The sequence below is a fragment of the Capricornis sumatraensis genome, chromosome 20 (assembly GCF_032405125.1).
Source record: "Capricornis sumatraensis isolate serow.1 chromosome 20, serow.2, whole genome shotgun sequence".
NCBI classification, from domain to species: domain Eukaryota; kingdom Metazoa; phylum Chordata; class Mammalia; order Artiodactyla; family Bovidae; genus Capricornis; species Capricornis sumatraensis.
The window spans coordinates 52,763,113-52,780,646 of record NC_091088.1 but is presented as its reverse complement, the minus strand read 5'-3'; the positions used below and the strand labels follow the sequence as shown (position 1 = coordinate 52,780,646).

Below are 17,534 nucleotides of genomic sequence, written 5' to 3'. Positions count from 1 at the left end.
AGTCAAAGGCTTTGGCATAGTCAATAAAGCAGAAATAGATGTTTTTCTGGAACTCTCTTGCTTTTGCCATGATCCAGCGGATGTTGGCAATTTGATCTCTGGTTCCTCTGCCTTTTCTAAAACCAGCTTGAACATCTGGAAGTTCGCGGTTCATGTATTGCTGAACCCTGGCTTGGAGAATTTTGAGCATTACTTTGCTAGCATGTGAGATGAGTGCAATTGTGCGGTAGTTTGAGCATTCTTTTGCATTTCCTTTCTTTGGAATTGGAATGAAAACTGACCTTTTCCAGTCCTGTGGCCACTGCTGAGTGTTCCAAATTTGCTGGTGTATTGAGTGCAGCACTTTCACAGCATCATCTTTCAGGATTTGAAACAGCTCAACTGGAATTCCATCACCTCCACTAGCTTTGTTCGTAGTGATGCTTTCTAAGGCCCACTTGACTTCACATTCCAAGATGTCTGGCTCTAGATTAGTGATCACATCATCATGATTATCTGGGTCATGAAGATCTTTTTTGTACAGTTCTTCTGTGTATTCTTGCCACCTCTTCTTAATATCTTCTGCTTCTGTTAGGTCCATACCATTTCTGTCCTTTATCGAGCCCATCTTTCCATGAAATGTTCCCTTGGTAGCTCTAATTTTCTTGAAGAGATCTCTAGTCTTTCCCATTCTGTTGTTTTCCTCTATTTCTTTGCATTGATCGCTGAAGAAGGCTTTCTTATCTCTTCTTGCTATTCTTGGGAACTCTGCATTCAGATGCTTATATCTTTCCTTTTCTCCTTTGCTTTTCACCTCTCTTCTTGGATGCAATCTCAAAAACGACAAAATGATCTCTGTTCGTCTCCAAGGCAAACCATTCAATATCACAGTTATCCAAGTCTATGCCCCAACCAGTAATGCTGAACGGAATAGGTATATGTTACCTGAAATAGTGAACTATTGATGGCAACTACTAACTGGATTCTAAGTAGTAAATAAACATGATAATGAGAAAAGCAAAATTTTCCGTTAGAAACGATTATTTTTACAGTCTGTCATAAAATCCAGGATTCGTGAAAGAACCTCATCATTTTCTTTGGATGAAAACTCCATATGTGAGACACTGTGTGTGCATGCTCAGTTGTGTCTTACTCTGCGACTCCATGGACACTATAGCCCTCTGGACTCCTCTGTCCATGGAATTTTCCAGGCAAGAATACTGGATTGGGTTGCCATTTCCTTCTTCATATACATTATTTTTTAAATATTCTTTTCCATTATGGTTTATCGCAGGAGATTGGATATAGTTTCCTGTGCTGTATATAGTAGGATCTTGCTGTTTATCCATTCTAAGTGTAATAGTTTGCATCTGCTATCCCCAAACTCTTTGTCCATCTCTCTTCCTCCCCTGCTACTGCTTGATAACCACAGGTCTATTCTCTATCAGTGTGTCTGTTTCTGTTTTGTAGATAAGTTCATTTGTGCCATATTTTAGATTCCATGTATAAGTGACATCATATAGTATTTGCCTTTCTCTTTCTGACTTAGTATGATAATCTCTAGTTGCATCCATGGTGTTACATGCAAGTGGCATTATTTTATTCTTTTTTATGGATGAGTAGTATTCCATTGACTGTGTACCATATCTTCTACCCATTCATCCAAGACAGTAAGCTTTAAACAAACAAAAAGAATGTTACTTTAAAATGCCAATTAGTGCATTAGATAATAAAGATAAATGATTAAGACTACTTCTGCATCAAACTGTGGAAAATTTATTATAAGGAATACTGTGAAAAATAAGAAACATATCAGTAGGAAACTTTTAGTCTTAGCTCATGATAGACACATAGACAACAAAATGAACGTAACTACCAATAATAATTTGATAGAGCTAATTGATTGTCAAAGCTTATAGCCTGGAAACAATTAATATCCCTTTTTTAGATATGGAAAAACTAAAAGACTGACCATATATTAGGCCCAAATTCAATAAATTTCAAAATACAAACTGTATATATTCCACAGTGCAATTACATAGGAAGTTAATGATAAAACTTCAGAAAGAAAACATTTCCACATGGAAATTTTAAAACTAGCATAAGGAACTTAGGATCAAGAAAGCAGAATTTATGATTATGGTTCAGGCCCTAATAGCCTAACCATACTTAATCTTAAGCTAGAAAAATAGCCAGTAGTGGCTTGAAAATAGGATGGTCTCAGCATGAATGCAGTAGTAGAAGCTGGAGATTGTTCATCGATGATGCTTCTCATAGCTGGTTCTCCTGAAGGGGATCTAGGAGCATATTTTCATGGCTGCCAGAAAAATAGCACTTTGAAAAGTTCTCTTTCTGGCATGAGCATTTATCTGTTTTAATAGATTTACCTAGTATTATTGACTGTCTGTGACAGAAATCTTACATAACAGTTGCTTAAACAGGACAGAATTTTGTCTTTGTAGGAATTAGGTACCTTAAACAAAACAAAAGACGAAAACACTTGTCCTGTATCTCTAAGGCACAGGGAACCAGGATTCCTCTATTTCATTTTCTATGTGTTGACCAGCATCTTCCCATTACCCCCACCTCTCAGCCCCTGGCAACCACCATTCTATTCTCTATTTCTATAATTTTGACTTTTTAAGATTCTACATATAAGGGATATCATAGTGTTTTCTTTCTTCATCTGACATGCCCTGACATGCCTCTCCATGGGGTTGCCAAATGCAGGATCCCATCTTTCTCATGGCAGAGTAATATTCCATTATATATGTATGTATTACCTCTTCTGTATGCATTCATCTGCTTTTTGGTCTCTGCTTTTTAATACACTGTCTAGGCTGGTCAATAGCTTTTCTTCCAAGTAGCAAGTGTCTTAATTTCATGGCTGCAGTTACTGTCTGCAATGATTCTGGAGCCCAAGAAAATAAAGTCTGTCACTGTTTCCACTGTTTTTCCATCTATTTGGCATGTAGTGATGGGATCAGATGCCATGAGCTTCGTTTTATGAATGTTGAGTTTTAAGCCAGGTTTTTCACTCTCCTCTTTCACTTTCATCAGGAGGCTCTTTAGTACCTCTTCAGTTCAGTTCAGTTCAGTCGCTCAGTCGTGTCCAATTCTTAGCGACCCCATGAGTCGCAGCACGCCAGGCCTCCCTGTTCATCACCATCTCCCGGAGTTCACTCAGACTCACATCCATCGAGTCCGTGATGCCATCCAGCCATCTCATCCTCTATTGTCCCCTTCTCCTCCTGCCCTCAATCCTTCCCAGCATCAGAGTCTTTTCCAATGAGTCAACTCTTCGCATGAGGTGGCCAAAGTACTGGAGTTTCAGCTTTAGCATCATTCCTTCCAAAGAAATCCCAGGGTTGATCTCCTTCAGAATGGACTGGTTGGATCTCCTTGCAGTCCAAGGGACTCACAAGAGTCTTCTCCAACACCACAGTTCAAAAGCATCAATTCTTTGGCGCTCAGCCTTCATAGTCCAACTCTCACATCCATACATGACCACAGGAAAAACCATAGCCTTGACTAGATGGACCTTAGTCGGCAAAGTAATGTCTCTGCTTTTGAATATGCTATCTAGGTTTTCTTCCCAGGAGTAAGCGTCTTTTAATTTCATGGCTGCAGTCACTATCTTCACTTTCTACCATAAAGGTGGTGTCATTTGCATATCTGAGGTTACTGGTATTTCTTCCAGCAATCTTGATTCCAGCTTGAGCTTCATCCACCCCAGCATTTCACATGGTGTACTCTTCATATAAGTTAAATAAGCAGGGTGACAATATACAGCCTTGACATACTCCTTCCCCAATTTTGAACCAGTTCATTGTTCCATGTCTGATTCTAACTCTTGCATTTTGACCTGCATACAGGAGGCAGGTAAGGTGGTCAGTATTCGTTCTTTTATTTTTTTTTTTAATAATTTCTGAAATTAATTTTTGGCTATGCTGGGTCTGCATTGCTGCATGAACTTTTCTCTAGTTATGACAAGTGGTGGCTACTCTCTAGTTGCAGTGTGTGGGCTTCTCTTTGTGGTGGTTTCTCTTGTTGCAGAGCACAGGCTCTAGAGTGTGCAGGCTTCATTAGTTGTGGCACATGGGCTTAATAGTTGCAGTTCCTGGGCTCTAGAGCACAGGCTTAATAGTTGTGGCACATGGGTTTAGTTACTGTGAGGCACAGCATGTGGGGTCTTCCTGGATCAGGGACAGAACCCATGTCTCCTGTATTGGCAGGCAGATTCTTTACGACGGAGCCACCAGGGGAGCCCCAACAATATTAATTCTTTTGATCCACGAACATGGAATATCTTTTCACTTATTTGTATTCTCTTCAGTTTCTTTCATCTCCTTGGTTAAATTTATTGCTGAGTGTTTTTGTTGTTTCTGATACTTTTGTGAATGCGTGCATATGTGCGTGTCAAATCATGTTTGACTCTTTCCGACCCCATGGACTGTAGCCTGTCAGGCTCCTCTGTCCATGGGATTCTCCAGACAAGAATACTGGAGTGGGTTGGCATTTCCTCCTCCAGGGGATCTTCCTGACCCAGGGATCGAACTCGCATCTCTTATGTCTCCTGTTCACTATTGTGAATTGGATTGTTTTATTTCTTATTCAGATATTTTGTTGTTAGTGTATACAAACAGAGCTGATTTCTGTCTATTGATTTTATATCCTGAAACTTTACTGAATTTTTTGATTTGTTCTAACAGTTTTTTGGTGGTGATTTTAGGATTTTCTGTATATAAGATCATATCATCTTAAAAAGACTTTTCTCCTTTCTTTCCTATTTGGATTTTTTTTTCCCTTGCCTGACTGCTCTGGTTAGGATTACTCACACTATATTGAATAGGATTGATGAGAGTACCTTGGTCTTGTTCTGGTCTTAAAGGAAAAGTTTTCAACCTTTTACCATTGGGTATGATGTTAGTTATTGGCTTATCATATATTGCCTGATTTATGTTGAGCTACATTCCTTCTATACTCAATTTGTTGAGAGTTTTTATCACAAAAGGATATTGTATTTTGTCAAATGCTTTTTCTGCCTCTGTTGAGATGATCACTTAATTTCTGTCTTTCTATTAATACATCACATGTATAGATTTGCATGTGTTGAACTGTTCTTGCATCCCAGGATTAAATCCTTCTTGATCATGGTGTTTTAACATGCTGTTGAATTTAGTTTGCCTATATTTTATTGAAAATTTCTGCATCCACATTCATTAGAGACACTGGCCTATAGTTTTCTTTGCAGTGTCCTATCTCCCTTTAGTATCAGGGTAATGTTGGTCTTGTAAAATGAGCTTGAGAGTGTTCCCTTCAGTTCAGCTTATTTTTTGTGTGTGAAAGTTTGAGAAAGATTGGCATCTATTCATCTATAAATGATTGGTAAAACTCATCAGGGAAGCCATCTAGTTTTTGGCTTTTCTTTTTTGGAGGGAGAGGAGGATTTTCTTTATTGGAAGATTTTAATTACTGATTCAGCTCCTTACTCATTATATCTGTTCTGATCTATTCCATGGTTCAATCTTGGTAGGTTGTATGTTTCTAGGAATTTATCCATTTGTTCTAAGTTATCCACTTTGTTACCATATAACTGTTCATGATAGTCTCTCATGGTCATTGTATCTGTGGTATCTTTCAGATATCACATGCCCCCTCTTTCATTTTATTTATTAGACTCCTCTTTTTCTAGACAGTGTCCTTAGCACAGTTAGTACGATCTGCTTCTCTGTAATGTCCTCTGAGAATGTTATCCGCTGCTCTCTCAGACTTTTCAGTCATGAAGCTCAAAATTCAGTATGCTGGATATGATGAGAGAAAAATCAGCCTCTTTGGCACTGTCCCATTTAGCTGAGAAAACAGGGTACTCACACATTTTTACTTTCCTTTGCGAATGAAATCACGGGCCAGGATTTCTCTTGGCCCTAAGCTATGTTGCCTTGATGGAGGAGTGATGTAGGTAAAAGTCAAACTGTTCCTCTTACCCTTTCTGATGAGTCCAGACTTGTATTTTTTGCTCCATTGGTGCACTGGAAATTCTTTGCTGGAGACTTGCACTTTCACAAAGTCTGTCTTTTGTTGGGTGCTTGTCTCAGACAGTCATTTTCTGGGGGCTCCTGAACAGTGGCCGAAAGAGGCTAGAGTCAGTTTACATGCCTCTCAGGGGTCTACAGCAAGAACTGAGGTCTTTATGCTTATTTTGCAACATTTGGGTAGGCAAGACTCCTTCTGAGTCCCTTGCATATGGTGCTGGATCCCACAGTTCCCACAAGGGCACTTTTGTCCATGGATGGATGCCAAATTATTGTTTTTGCAGTGGGGACTGAATGAGGGATGTCTTATTTAGCCATGATTGCCTTTGGTTTCTTAAGCCTGATTATTTACAAGTCCTTGCTCTTCAGTAGGAAGGGCTCCAGAAAAGGAGTTTCCATTATTCTCACAGCATACTCTGAACTTTAGTGAATATTCATGTTCATAGGGTCCTTTTAGGACCTAGAAATAAATAATCAGAAACATTTTTTTTTGTGAGTTTGCTCCTGGTGATTTCGTTTTATCTTACCCCATCTGTCACAGAAATTCCTGAAAGTAGAGGAAATATGGACAGCTCCCTTTGTTCTAGTGCTGTTTTTCTTATGTTTATATTTTTGGGATATTTTGGTTTTTAACTAGGAAAAGTGCATTTGATTTCTATGTCTAAATCACACTGTTTTGAAGAAATTTGTCACCATTCCTCATTTCTGACACTTTAAATCTTTCTTGGTACTATTTTCTCATAGTTCTGGTTGTAATTCAGATTTAGAATTTTAAAATTCTAAAATTTAAATCCATTTAAAAAAACTTCATTAACAAATCTTTTTTTCTATATCTTTTGGTATTTGTAGGATTCTGTGGCACTCTTTTTTCAGTATATGTGAACTCTGCAGTTTTCATGGCTGTAGACACATATTATAGGCTTATGAACAATAAACCTTCATTTTCAATTTAGGTTTCTTCTGACCTAATGAACAATATATGCAATTGCTAAATCAATGAATATCTCCAGTTGGATGTCCTGCTATGCTTCAAAGTTTGTATACCATTCTCTCCCCTTTTATGCTTCTATCCAATTCCTATTTTCATGTGTTAGTGAATCACAGGGATCTAGTGAGTTCCCAAACCAGTTAACTTTGAGTGAAGTTTTATATTTCCCCAGTTTTCACAGTCAGTATAAATCAGTACCCAAGATCTCTTTAACCCACTGCTGCTACTGCTACTGCTAAGTCGCTTTGTCGTGTCTGACTCTGTGTGACCCTGTAGACAGCAGCCTACCAGGCTCCTCCATTCTTGGGATTCTCCAGGCAAGATCGCTGGAGTGGGTTGCCATTTCCTTCTCCAATGCAGGAAAGTGAAAAGTGAAAGTGAAGTCTCTCAGTCATGTCTGACTCTTCGCGACCCCATGGACTGCTGCCTACCAGGCTCCTCCATCCATGGGAGTTTCCAGGCAAGAGTACTGGAGTGGGTTGCCATTGCCTTCTCCGCTTTAACCCACAGTAGTTATTAAAGATATGTGCTTGCTAAATCAATGAATGAACACAAACTGACAGGATATTGCTAAAATGATTTTTCTTTCAGACAGTAACAAAAACATAAAGTTTATTTTATAATCTCTTACCTTTGTGTATTACCTGAACAAGCTTCAATATGTTTTGTCCACAACATATAAGGTGGATGACTTCAGATTGAGTGGGAGTATGTTGTTACAGGACACGGTGACATTCAAAGATGTGGCTATTGACTTCACTCAGGAAGAGTGGCAGCAGTTGGATCCAGCTCAAAGAAACCTGTACCGGAATGTGATGCTAGAAAACTATAACAACTTAATCACAGTGGGTAAGGGTAGTTTCCTATATAACTCAAATTCTGGGAGTAAAGTTCCCTTTTTTCCCCCAGTGTTTCTGAAATGTGTGCAACCTTCAAATGTTAGACTGAGTTTGGTCTTTAGATGCCTTTGCTCACATGCACATCCATGCTGCAGCTTTCAAAGCAAAATGTCATCTATGGTTATGTTTCAGGGGGCAGCATCCCTAGAAACAATGCTTTTCTTATCCTTCAGAAGGCCTTGGGCTAGCCTCAATTCTTGAATGATTCTTTTTTCCTACTATTTATGCCCAAATCTTACATCCCTTCCCCTTCATAGGATGTCCATTCACCAAACCTGATGTGATATTCAAGTTGGAGCAAGAAGAAGAACCATGGGTCATGGAGGAAGAAGTGTTAAAGAAACATTGTCCAGGTTAGTGAGAGGGAACCATACAGGTGAGGAAGGGCCAAGGCCCTTTAATAGCTAATATGTAAGTTCTTGATCCCTCTGAAATATTCCAAAGGTATATTTTTTTAAGGCCATAGAATTCCATACTGACAGTTGGTGTGAATTTTTTATATATGTAAGATGTCATTTTTGAAACTTTTTTTTGAAAATTCACATTTTTGTTGTGAATTTAAATATCCTAACTCTGTCAAGCTTTGAAGTCAGTGATACACTGGTTTCATAAGATTTAGAAACTTTCCTTCACATTCTTCACAATCTGTATAAAATTACTCATTGTGTTATTTATGTCTTCCATTAATTCTACAGCATTCTCAGCATCATTAAATATTAGCTCTCATTCATTGTCTTAACACTCTACCACTGAAACTCAGATAGATCCTAGACCTTTTTATTTTTTCCTCCATATTTTAAAATCTTCTGTTTTCTTCCTTTGTAGCTCTCTGTTGCCTTCTCAGTAATTACTTTAAATATATCTTCCAGTTTACTAATTCTCTCTTCAATTGTGTTTATTTTATTTTTAACTCATCTACCTTTTTTAAAAAATTATTTATTTTTGGCTTTGCTGGTTCTTTGTTGCTATGATGGGCTTTCTCTATTTGTAGCAAGCAGGGCAACCCACTCCAGTGTTCTTGCCTGGAGAATCCAAGGGACGGGGAGCCTGGGGGGGCTTCTGTCTGTGGGATCGCACAGAGTCGGACACAACTGAAGCCACTTAGCAGCAGCAGCAGCAGCAGGGGCTACTCTAGTTGTGGTGCACAGGTTTCTTATTGCAGTGGCTTCTCTTGTTGCAGAGAACAGATTCTAAGTGCACAGGTTTAAGTAGTTGAGGCATGTGGACTCAGTAGTTGTGGCTCTGGGGCTCTAGAGCTTGGGCTTATTAGTATTGTGCCACACAGCTTTATTTGCTCTGCAGCATGTGGGATCTTCCTGGACCAGGGATTTAACCCATGTCTCCCACACTGGCAGGTGGATTCTTTACCACTGAGCCACCAGAGAAGCTTAATTCATCCACCTTTGGAAAAAACTTTTAGTATAAGTATTTTGTATTTTTAGAAATTCCTTTTGTTTTTGCAAAAATTCTCACATCTTTCTGATTCTTCCTAATAATTTCTGTGGCTTCTTCAGATTTGTGTTTTAATTTTTTCCTTCTTTAAAAATACTGTACATAACTCTTCTGTATTGTCTTCAGGTTTAAATGTCCTATTTTTGAGGACTCAGTGTGTTTTGGTTCTTCATGTGCTCGATGATAGCTGATTCCAATTGGAGTTTTTTTAAATCTTAATTTATGCCAACCTTCTTGTCCTAAATTGAGTTGCTTTCTTCTGAAGATGATTTACATGTGTTTCTGGTGGGCACCAAGAGGCGTTTCCAAGTAAGGATCAGTTCTTTGAAGGTCCTGGCTTTTGGTAGGAACCTCAATTGAACTTTTCTTCTTTTTGATAGCCCAAGAGCCTTACATTTTACTTAATAAGGCTTTGCATGGGTACTCAAGTCAGATCCATATTCAGGCTGCTTTCAGTTCTGCTCTCTTAGTCATGGTTTTGGCTAATACTTTGTTTTGTTTTGTTCACTTTTTGTGTGTGTATAGTGCTCAGGTTGTTGGAGAATACTGCAGTGTTCTTGGAGATTTAGGCTACTTCCTATAAGCCCAGTAGTGCTTCAAAATTTCAGCTTTATCCACTGTCTAATTTTGCAAATGAGGCTACCCTATTTTAATTTCAATGTTAAAAATCCTTATGTAGTCTGTCTCTTTTATTCCCCTGACTTGCATGGTGTTTTTTGTTTTGGGTGGTTTTATTTTGCTCTTTATTTCTTTCTTGGTTCTGCTGGTTAATCTTTTTTTAGCCCTTTTTTTTTTCTCATTGTTTCTTCCTCATGCATTTGTATTTCTATAAATATCTTTCTATATTTTTAGCTCTTGATTTATACCTGGTATTTTCACTAAGTTTTATCATTCATGGCAATACTCAGTCAAGATTTTCATCCTGTATGTTATAATTTGCTCTAGCTTGAATTTTTGTCTGCTTTCTTTATATCATGTTTCTTTTTTTCTTTTCTCTTACATTTTTTAAGAGATATGATTTCAATACCTTCTCATTTTTGAGTGAGGATAGTTCCCTCTTAACCTGATTTTTAAAGAAGTATAATGTTAGGGAAGGAAAGACAGTTCTCAGATCTAGAGCACAAATCTGCAAACTAAACTGCTAACAAAACTGCAAAACTTTCTTTTCTGAGGAAGAAAGTTCTCAGATTTAGAGCACAAACCTGTTGGCCAGCCACTTGTTTTTGGAAATAAAGTTTTATTGGAATACATTCATACCAAGTCATTTACATCTTGACTGTTACTATTACAGAGACAAGGTTGAATAGTCATGTCAAAGACTATATATGACCCATGAAAGTGAAAGAAAGAAAGAAAGTGAAGTCACTTAGTCATGTCTGACTCTTTGCAACCCCATGGACTGTAGGCTGCCAGGCTCCTCCATCTGTGGGATTTTCCAGGCAAGAATACTGAAGTGGGTTGCCATTTCCTTCTGCAGGGGATCTTCCTGACCCAGGGATCAAACCCCAGTCTCCCACACTGCAGGCAAACTCTTTACCATCTGAGCCACCAGGGAAGTCCATATGACCCATGAAGCCTAAAATATTTGCAATCTGACCTTATTTAAGAAAAAGTTTGCCAACTCTTGATGTATAGGAATACATCTGTGCTTCATACTAAAGCCTTTTATTCTGCATGGTTGTGTGAATATAAGTATGTTTAGGCTTTATTTCTTCTCATCCAAAAAGGAACTGTGGCTACAAGTCTCATAACTCTGATCTTATACTCTCACCCGAAGATGTCTTCCTAAAAAGATAGTATTTCACAGTGTTTCCTTGCTCAGTCCTGGTTTCCTTGACATAGTTAGGGATGTCAAGTCTCCTGTAGTCAGTCTGCATTCCCAAATTTCCATGTTGTAAACATGGGTTAATTAATTCTTCCCTTCAAGGTGTGATGTCCATTTTTACAGTGTCAGCTGTTTGCTCTGCCCACAATCGGCATGAACAATTGTCTTCTCTTAGAATCCTTTTTCCCCTGTGTCACCCTTCACTGTATTTGTCAACATTAACTCATTATAATTGGGGTTATAGCCACAACCTAGGATCACTGAAGCATCGACATTTCAATTCTTATTTGTATACAGAAAAAGAGATTAGATAGTTTTTCATTCTACCATCTTAAAACATGGAGTCTTTTCTGTCACATTTGGTATTTTGATCTTGCTCCTGGAATTTGTCACTTCTACTTGGACAGTACCTTAAAGACCTGATCTTGCCTTCTCCCTCAACCTCTTTTGTTTAATTGAGCTTTTCTGTTTCCCTAAACTGAGGTGACTCAAAAACTTAAGCTCAGTATACTGGTTTCTACCAAGTCTCTAACTACCAGCTTTCACAAGAATCTTTCATTTCCTTTATTCTCAGTCTGGCAGAGAGGAAAATGGAGATTATTTTTTCCTCCCTATTTTTGAGATAAGCAGCCACTGGGGACTGGAAGTCTTACCCTTTGGTAGGTAGATTTTCATTTATCCTGTTTGAGCCAGTTCCTTATCTCTGAATTCCTCTGCCTGGTGTCCTTGTTGTAGAGCTATTCTGCTTATCTTTCTCAAGAGAGTAACCTCACTTATTCTCTAGGATGAAAGAGTAGTCTTTGTCTTCATTAGTTAATACCTTTTTTATACTTTGCCTCATTTTCATGTGGTTTTGGGTAGGATCAGAGATAAATTCATATGTCAATTGGGCCATATTTAATTTCTCATTCTTTGTTTACCCTTTTGCTCAGTTGTTGTTTAGTCGCTAAGTCATGTCTGACTCTGTTGCAGCCCCATGTACTATAGCCTGCCAGGCTCCTCTGTCCATGGGATTTCCCAGGCAAGAATGCTGGAGTGGGTTGCCATTTCCTTCTCCAGGGGATCTTCGTGACCCAGGGATCTAACCTGTGTCTCTTGCACTGGCAGGCAGATTCTTTACCACTCAGCCACCTGGGAAAGCCCCCTTTTGCTCAGTACTTACTCCCTTTTCAGTTATGCTAGGTAGGCTTTTCTGCTTTTATGTTCTGATTCTTTTATACTATTTTTACCTTGTTGTTTTTAACTTGTTGTTTGCTCTCATTTTATTAATTACTGTAGTGTTCAGGTGAATTTTTTAAAAATATGTAGTACATGCTTACAGTACAGAGTTTTAAAGTACAAAAAGATACATATTGAAAACTAATTTTTCTTCTCTTACCCATGTCTTCCTCTATGCTGGCAACCTGTAGTATCATTTTCCTTTGAGCTATTACTTATTTGTATTTTCAAGCATTTTTATTGAAACCACTTTAAGTTGATAGGTTAACTTGTGAATAACTATCATCTCTGCTGTTGAATGTTCTTTTCCAAGAATGTGATATGCCTTTTGTCTTAGTTTCCTAGGGCTGCTGTAACAAAGTAGAGGCTAGAAATACAAAATCAGGGTATAAGTAGGGCTCATGTTCCTACTGAAACCTACAGAAGATTCCTTGCATCTTTCAGCTTCTTTTATCCCCAGATGTTCCTTGGCTTGTGACAGCATAACTCCAATCTGTGTCTTTAACGTCACATAGTGTTTCCCTGTGTTTCTGCCTCTTCATGTGGCAATCTTCTTTTAAGAACACCAGTCAGATTAGGGGCTTACCCTACTCCAGTGTGACCTCATCTTAACTAATAACATCTGCAGTGACCTTATTTTCAAATAACCTTGTGTTCTGAGGTAGTGGGCATTAGGATTTAAACATATTTTAAAGGTGGGACACACAATTCAACCCATAACACTGTTTCATGTGTTCAAATCTGTGTGTGCATGTAAAGTTTTATAATTTGTGGAACGTTCTAATTAAATATATTCCCCAATTTTTTGTATTTTTATTATAAATGTAGTCTTTTGTTATCTTTTCTAAATAGCTATTTGTATATATGAAGGTTACTAAAACTGAGTATTAATTTGCTATAGTGAATTTAATGAACTTTCTATAATTTTTCAGGTAACTCTTGATTTTGCAAAGAAAGAGTTTTAATATTGACAAATAATGTGAAGTTTTCCTTTCTATGTTGTTTGTGTGTGTGTGGGAGGGTGACCCATGCTGTGCAGCACATGGGTCCCTAGTTCCCCAACCAGGGATCAAACCCATACCCCTTCACTGGGAGAGCAGTCTCAACCACTGAACTGCTAGGAAAGTCACCCTTTCCAAGTTTATATATCTCATTTCTTTCTCTTATGTAATGCTCTACCCTGTACTATAATAATAGTTGTTATAGTACTCATCTTTTTCTTTTTCCTGACTTTAATGTAACTGCTTTGGGATTTTTCCCATTAGGAATGGTACCAAGGTTTAAGTTGTACTGTGATTTTTCTCTAGTTAAATATGTTTCCATTTTATAAAGTTATTTTTATGGAAAAATGGGAATATCTTTGGAAATGATTACTTGAGTTTTCACTTTTGACCTATTTACTATTACTACTATTTACTTATAGATTTCTCTAATATTGAAACATACTTCTATTCATGGAAAAAAACAACATATGTATGTCTTATATTTAATATGCTTCTGAGTCACTTTCTTTTCCTTCTAGGTCATTTTGAATATAGGGTTTTTGCACTGATATTCAAAAATGAAGTTGATGTATAGTTTGCTTTTGGGGTTGTCATCTTTATCTGGTATTGGTATTATGTTTGTCTCATATACAAAAAAGGATTCTTTTTCTTTCATAATATTTTGGATAGCACATGCTTAACAGCTGTCCTTTAGATAGTTATTTACATTCCCATGTAAATATCTATGGGCCTTCTCTATTTATTTTGTTTGGGGGGATTTCTTTTCATAATTTTATTTGTGGTAATTGGTCCTTTTTTTCTACATCTTATAGAGTCAGTTTAGGTAAGTTATATTTTCCAGAAATTATTTCTATCAAGCCATTTATGAAAGTTTATTTCCATAGGAAATAGGAGCTATATATAAACCTAGAATTTGCTTAATAGGAAATAAGGCTATAAGCTAAGAATCCCATACATGTATTTTTTTGGTTTTAATTATGTATAATTTTGGAAAATTTTACAAGTAACATTTATTTGCAATTTCTTTTAGGAGAAATATGGGGGATGGATGAGCAGCTGAAAATTCAGGACAGACTTTTGACACAACTGGAAGATAAATTCACAAAAACATTGACTGAAGAAAAAGTCAGTGAATGTCATAAGAAATTTGCAAATGCATTTCCTCTGAACTCAGACTTTTTTCCTTCTAGTCACAGTGTCTATGAATATGACTTATTTGGAAAGTGTTTAGAACATAATAATTTCAACTATTATGAGAGAATCTTTATAGGAAGAGAAGACTGTGAATATAAGGAGCCTATGAAATCATTTGGCAATAGCTTATCCCATCTTGTAGTAACCCCCTTTAAGTGTAATCATTGTGGAAAAGGTTTTGATCAAACTTTGGACCTCATCAGACACTTGAGAATTCATACCGGAGAGAAACCCTATGAATGTAAAAAATGTAGAAAAGCTTTTGGTCACAAGGAAAAACTGATTAAACATCATAAAATTCACAGTAGGGAGCAGTCTTATGAATGTAATGAATGTGGGAAAGCTTTCATTAAAATGTCAAATCTCATTAGACATCAGCGAATCCATACTGGTGAGAAACCCTATGCATGTAAGGAGTGTGGGAAATCCTTCAGCCAGAAATCAAATCTAATTGATCATGAAAAAATTCATAGTGGAGAGAAACCTTATGAATGTCATGAGTGTGGAAAAGCATTCAGCCAGAAGCAAAGTCTCATTGCACATCAGAAAGTTCATACTGGGGAGAAACCTTATGCATGTAATGAATGTGGTAAAGCCTTCCCACGAATAGCATCTCTTGCTCTTCATATGAGAAGTCATACAGGAGAGAAACCTTATAAATGTGATAAATGTGGAAAAGCCTTCTCTCAGTTTTCCATGCTTATTATACATGTGAGAATTCATACAGGTGAGAAACCCTATGAATGTAATGAATGTGGAAAATCTTTCTCTCAAAGCTCAGCCCTTACTGTACATATGAGAAGTCATACTGGTGAGAAACCTTATGAATGTAAGGAATGTAGAAAAGCCTTCAGCCACAAGAAGAACTTCATTACACACCAAAAGATTCATACTAGAGAGAAACCTTACGAATGTAATGAATGTGGGAAAGCTTTCATTCAGATGTCAAATCTTGTTAGACACCAGAGAATTCACACTGGAGAAAAACCCTATATATGTAAGGAATGTGGCAAAGCCTTTAGCCAGAAATCAAATCTCATTGCTCATGAAAAAATTCATTCTGGAGAGAAACCCTATGAATGTAGTGAATGTGGGAAAGCCTTCAGCCAAAAGCAAAACTTTATTACACATCAAAAAGTTCACACTGGAGAGAAACCTTATGATTGTAATGAATGTGGTAAAGCCTTCTCTCAAATTGCTTCCCTTACTCTTCATCTGAGAAGTCACACAGGGGAAAAGCCTTATGAATGTGATAAATGTGGGAAAGCCTTCTCTCAGTGCTCACTGCTTAATCTACATATGAGAAGTCATACAGGTGAGAAACCCTATGTATGTAATGAATGTGGAAAAGCTTTCTCTCAAAGAACTTCCCTTATTGTACACATGAGAGGTCATACAGGTGAGAAACCTTATGAATGTAACAAATGTGGAAAAGCCTTCTCCCAAAGTTCCTCCCTTACAATACATATACGAGGTCATACAGGTGAGAAACCCTTTGACTGTAGTAAATGTGGAAAAGCCTTTTCCCAGATCTCATCTCTTACACTTCATATGAGAAAACATACAGGTGAGAAGCCTTATCATTGTAATGAGTGTGGTAAGGCCTTCAGCCAAAAGTCACACCTTGTTAGACACCAGAGAATTCATACTTATTAGAAATAGAAACTTTATGAATCTTGTGAATATGGAAAAAGACTTCAAAAGGAATTTGCATTTCCTTGCACATTACATAATGGGATCTAGAACAGAAAACTGTGAATGTGGGAAAGCCTTTTTAAGAAGCCACACATTTGTGAAACATAATTCTTACCAAGGGGACAAAATGTATGAGAAAGCTGTTCATCAAAAACCTTCAGTAGACATCTTACCTAATGATATTTATCCAGCATTCTCACTAAAATTTGAAACAAGATATTTGCTATCAGCTTATCAACATGATACTTGACCTCCTAGCCATTGCAGAAAAAATAAATACTCTTAAAATAACCTTTTAATACTAGAATAGTTAATTAGAAAATATGTTGATATAAAATATTTATGAATAAACATGATAATGAATTACAAGACATATGTATGTAGTTAAACATTTTGAAGGTCACAAAACACCTGAAATTTTGGGGAAAATAACATTGTCTAAAAAGACACACACACACACACACACACACACACACATATATATATATATATAATTTCTCACAAATCTCTAAAATACTTCCACTCAAAGTTGTTTTTTTAAAACCAGTTTTTAAAAATTTCACAAACTGATTGAAATTTTATATAGAAATGTAAAGGGCCACAAATAGGTGAAATATGTAAAAAATACAAGAGAGAAGATACACCATTAGATATCACATTTATTTAAAGCTGGTATCATTTTTTTTTACACAATGTTCTTAATGAGTATATCAGTGGAAACAAATTGAAGATTGGAGGAAGGCAATATGGGAATTTTGTATATTATAGTGCTATTGAAATCACTGGAGAGAAAATGACCTATTCAATAAATGGAAGATTCATATTAACAAAAAATGTTAGCTCTCTACTTTTTATCATGTACAAAAATAAAATCCAAACAGACTGAAGACTAGAACATAGAAAGCAAAATTCTATATGATGAAAATAAAATAGACTATATTTACTACTTCAGAGTAACAAGATTTCTTTAACATACATAAACGTGGAACATTCAGTTCTGTTTTGGTGCATTGGCTTCAGAGGCACCCACATATGTCACAGAGATACATATATCTTTGTATTAACTGGATCATGGTTTGTATTCCTCTAAATAGAATATATACATTTCCATTAATGGAGGGATAGAGTGATACAATATGGTTATTTCTATGATAGAACATAATATTTAAAGATACAAATTTGACACAATTACACGGATAGACTACATAATATTGACAGAAAAAGCAAAATGTACAATGAAATAAA

At 36.9% G+C, this 17,534-nt stretch overlaps 1 protein-coding gene across 2 annotated transcripts in view; it reads left to right on the top strand.

Moving 5' to 3' along the window:
• The window catches only part of ZNF569 (zinc finger protein 569), a 91,586-nt gene extending 74,935 nt beyond the window's left edge, over positions 1 to 16,651 (top strand). Inside the window, exons 5-7 of one of the 2 annotated variants that reach the window (XM_068991962.1) lie at positions 7,725 to 7,851; positions 8,159 to 8,254; positions 14,431 to 16,651. In XM_068991962.1, coding sequence (XP_068848063.1) covers positions 7,725 to 7,851; positions 8,159 to 8,254; positions 14,431 to 16,250 — 2,043 coding nt within the window. In that variant the 3' untranslated portion in view covers positions 16,251 to 16,651. The remainder of the gene's footprint in view (positions 1 to 7,724; positions 7,852 to 8,158; positions 8,255 to 14,430) is intronic. The other variant, XM_068991960.1, reaches the window with a different exon arrangement.
• The last annotated feature ends 883 nt before the right edge of the window (positions 16,652 to 17,534 follow it).